Genomic DNA, 4,795 nt, shown 5'->3' on the forward strand with positions numbered 1-4,795 from the left:
CAATGCATTTTTAATATTAAAATTATTTTAAATATCTATAATAAAAATTTCAATTAAATCTTTATCTTTATTAAATGAAAATGTATATATTCAAATTTACAATTAATATTATACATAGATAAAAAAAAATTGATATATAATATATATTAACATGGTGATTTAAGTATAATTAAAAATATAAAGCAAAATAAAATTAAAAATCATTCCACAAATTAAATCAGTACGATAAATTCACCACATAAATAAATAAATAAAAGAGATATATTAATAAATATGTACATATTGCCGGAATATATTAGTCTTGAAAAAATAAATCTTTAGCTTCTTCCTACCACAAAAAATACTGCTCCTACTTCCATTTAAAAATAGTTTTAATGATTATCCAAACACCTTAATTCTCCAGACAATTTTTTTTCCTCAACGTAAGTGTTTTTGATCTCTCAACAATAACGTTGAACATAATCTAAAGCTACTAAATATTTTTATTGATAGTATGCAGAAAGAAAAAAAAAAGAGAAAACTTGCAAGGGAGATAATATGGAAGTATCTGAGGTAGTAGACAAATTCTATAGAGTTTGATACGTAAAACTAATAATAATTATATAGTAGTCACCTCACTGTGTATACTTTCCTTAATAAATATAGATTCAAAAGTTGAATGAGCAAAACAAGTGGAAGCTAAGAACATATATAAGGCCATATTAATTAGTGCGGTGAAAGACGCACTAATTAAATGCATATTTGAACTACAAAATAAAATTTCCATAAATTAAACAAGTCGTTTTATGGCTACATTTGAATTAAGTAGTTTATGGTAAAAAAAAAATTGAGAAATACTTTGATTCATACCAAACACACATTTTTGGAGTTGGTATATAACATTTTTTTGTTGTAGAATATTGTAAGAATGGGAAGCAGCTAGATTTGGTCCCCATTATTAAGATTTAGCAAGATACTGCTTTCAAAATCCTCTATACTTTGCCTGCACATACTTTTTAGATCCTCTTCTCACCATATCAAATACAAGAAAATTTCACACACCTACTTGCCATTTTTAACATAACATTCCAATATTAAATATTTCCTCGGTTTCATATTAGTTAATTATCATACACAAAATAGTTGTCTCATATAAGTTGTTCACCTTACTAGCTAAATCAATAAAGCATTGATTAACTTTTTTCTATATTAACCTTGCAGGTTATAGTTCTTTTTGAAAATGTTCACATTTGTTTTAAAATTTTCAGGATTTATCTTCTTATTTATGATTTCTTAAGCACGATAAAATGAAAAATGATCAACTAATATGAAACAAAAGAAACAAGTATCTATCCTCTTTTTTTTTTTTTATATAAGCACATAATCTTTTTTTTAATAACTAAAAAGAAAAGAGAATGAGGATCTGAGAAAACAGTAGGAGATATTAATATTGTTATTGATGCACGACACATATGAATGAAAAGGAGAGGATTTGGGAGAATTAGTTTTTTAGATCACTTATAATTTTATTTTATTTTTGTTTTATGGCCTTTTTATAAACAAAATTTTTATTTTTATAAATCTGAAAAGACTATTTTGTTTTATTCATTTTATAAGTGATTAAGAAATAGTGGAAGCAAAATTTGATATGGCCAAATATCATGTGTGACACAACCTTTTGATTTTAATTTTAATTTGGTGATTCCTTGCCTTAATTAAACACAACCCCCCACTAGTTCAAAATCTTTTCATCATCTTCCCAAGAAATTACAAGAATCTTTCTTTTCCTTTAAATACCCCCACAAACTATATTGCTTTTTTTCTCTACACTTTGATTCTTTCTTCTTCTTCTTTCTTCTTAATATTGCACCTCTTATCCTTATTTGTGTCTTATAATGGATTTTTATTCTTCTTCATCTTCAACAATTTCTTCTCATGAAGAACCTCATGTTCTAGCTGTTGATGACAACCTTATTGATCGAAAACTTGTCGAAAAATTACTCAAGAAATCATCTTGCAAAGGTATTATATACTTTTATTTCTTCACATTTTCTCTTGTTAATTTTTGACAACGCATGTCACAAACAACTCACAATGTATAATATATGTTTCAATCTCTCTTATCTTAATTTCCATCATATGTAAAATCTTGAATGTTTCTCAAGCATGAAATTATACATGCAATAAAAACCATCCCACAAATTAACACACCATACCAAGAAGAAAAAGATAAAGATACAAAGTTACTCCCTCCCTCCGTTCCATTTTAGTTGAGACGATTTCTTTTTTAGAGTTAAAGATAAGAAGTATTGACTAACATTGTATGATGTATTTTTTTTTATCATATTGATATATAAAAAAATGCAATTTATAGCACTTTTCGTATAGTTTTTGAATATCTAAATTTTTAATTTAAAATATAAAAATAATGTAATCTGATTTAACTTTTAAAAATTAATCAAATTGACTTTCGAAAAATATAATATGATAACTAAAAAGTACGAAGGAAATATTAAATATACAAACTTATGTTAAGTTGACACTGTTTGTAATTACATAAGATTCTCGTTGACACTGTTTTTAGCATGATTTTTTTCACTTTTATACACTAGTTTTTCGACATTCTTTACTTAAACAAAGAATTTATCTGAAACAGTCTTTCTGCCTTTATAAAATTAGATCACTAATATGTTGTTGTTGTTGTTATCACATAGGAGTAATGATAGGTTTAATGAAATTCAAGCTTCACTAATTCAAATTTTGGATCATTATGACATCACTCTCCCTCCCTCTTATTTCCTTAATTAAGGAATGGTAATTAAAGAAAAAATTAAATAAACGAAGAGTTTAATTATGGGGGGAAAAGAATAAACGTGTAGGAAAAGTAAAATAAATGATACCGATTTATATGACTTTTGGATATGCTAAACTTTTTAAGAATAGGATTTATACACTGCTTCCTTCATATCTTTTCGAATCCTTTGATGTAGACTTTTATACTCAGTTTATGTCAATTCTCTTTTTCTTTTTTTCCTTCCAAAAATAGGAAAATCCTTCTGGATACCATTCTTTATTAGTATCATATAGGAAAATAATTGCATCCTAACTAGCTCTAGATATGGCCACAAATTAATACCATGGTTCATCTGTACCTAGTAAAGATAATTTTATCTTATTTCAAAGGCGAATTCAGGATTTAAAGGTTACATCAATATTATCTTAATTTAGGCGTTAGCGAAACGTTCAATGACAATTAACCAATAGTATCGTATTCGATTGTACCAGTAGTACCAAGTGCCCTTTTATGCTTTCCAGATACACTGTTAATTATATTTAGTTTTACATATTTTTTTTTGAAAAATTAACAAGTGCACATGCACCCTACATATACATGTGGGTCCGCCTCGGACTTAACTAAATTAATACAAGTAGTATCTTTTGAATTGTTTTTTTCGTGATGTATAATCTTCTATCGACATAAATCTTGATTAGTTGGGCTAATCTCCTCAAAATATGATTATTAGATGAAAATTGGATGTTTAGTTTCTAAAATTTGTGAGTTGGCTTTAGTGACTACTGCAGAAAATGGTCTAAGGGCCTTGGAGTACTTGGGATTAGGAGCTGATCAGGAGCACTCAACAAATAACAATGTAATTATTTCTTTAATTAAACAATTATTTGCTTTTCTTTCTTCAAGGGATGTTAGTGTAAATATTTATGATCTTTTTGTTTCAACAGGGTTCAAAGGTTAATATGATAATAACAGATTATTGCATGCCAGGAATGACTGGTTATGAATTGCTTAAGAAAATTAAGGTAGTTTTTAGTTAATAGTTCAACATTCTATGAAGAAATTAAAATGTTGTTTAATTAGTTGAAATGCAAGCAGGAATCGTCGATTTTGAAGGATGTACCAGTTGTTATTATGTCATCTGAGAATATCCCAACTCGCATTGATCAGTAAGTTTATCGATGACTCGTATCTTTAATTATAAAAAATGTAACTCTGTTATGATATATTTAACTAATACAATATGTGAAATGAACAGATGCATGGAAGAAGGGGCTCAGATGTTCATGTTGAAGCCTCTCAAACACTCTGATGTCAAGAGATTACGATGTCAACTCATGCAATGCCAATGATAAATATTTTGGATCTGAATTCAGTCTTATGTGTAATTTTGTTGTGTTGGGTGCTAATTAATTTCGAATGTTCGACTACTGTTATTTTATTTTATGTAGCTATTTAAGGATAGTCTGTATGTGAAAAAGTAATATAAATGTTTGAATGTAGTAATATTAAACTGTTGGAATTTGGAAATTTCTGTTTTCACAAGGCAGGAAGCATCAAGGGAGGCATATTATTACCCATTTGGTCACCTTACCTAAGGCTAACATAAACCATTTGGTCACCTTACTTTCTTGATAGTTGTTCATCAGCATTGTCAAATACTTCATCCGGCTCCAATTCTGTTGTCTTCCTCTGCCCTGCCTTGCCCCATTTAATTGTTTGTCTTATTGAGATTTCTAAACTTCACAAGCATAGCAAATAGCTAAACAAGCCCAAGCTTGACCTTGCCCTACCACCTGCCCGTCCCATTTAATATTTTGAAAAAAATGGTTTTGATCCGTTCTGCCCTATTTAAATATTGTTGTGCACCCTATCCTATTTAACCTTTGATCCGTCCTATTTGCCATCAGCACAAAAAGCAATCGCTGGAACTGAATTTCTTTCCTTTTTCCTACTTTGTCTATAAGATGGTGATTTTAGGCCATAAACTGGTATTTCAATAATATTATGAACGCTACTTCTTAG

General features: G+C 28.4%; 1 protein-coding gene across 1 annotated transcript; it reads left to right on the top strand.

Moving 5' to 3' along the window:
• Positions 1-1,624: 1,624 nt before the first annotated feature.
• On the top strand, positions 1,625-4,315 carry LOC125824312 (two-component response regulator ARR17-like). The gene is made up of 5 exons (XM_049503703.1): positions 1,625-2,001; positions 3,550-3,629; positions 3,718-3,795; positions 3,869-3,939; positions 4,029-4,315. Exons 1-5 carry the CDS (start codon positions 1,875-1,877, stop codon positions 4,120-4,122), a joined length of 450 nt encoding a protein of 149 aa, XP_049359660.1. The 5' UTR covers positions 1,625-1,874; the 3' UTR covers positions 4,123-4,315.
• Positions 4,316-4,795: the final 480 nt, after the last annotated feature.

Source organism: Solanum verrucosum, unplaced genomic scaffold (genome assembly GCF_900185275.1).
Source record: "Solanum verrucosum unplaced genomic scaffold, falcon-dt-bn FXZP01001111.1, whole genome shotgun sequence".
In the NCBI taxonomy this organism is placed as follows: Eukaryota; Viridiplantae; Streptophyta; class Magnoliopsida; order Solanales; family Solanaceae; genus Solanum; species Solanum verrucosum.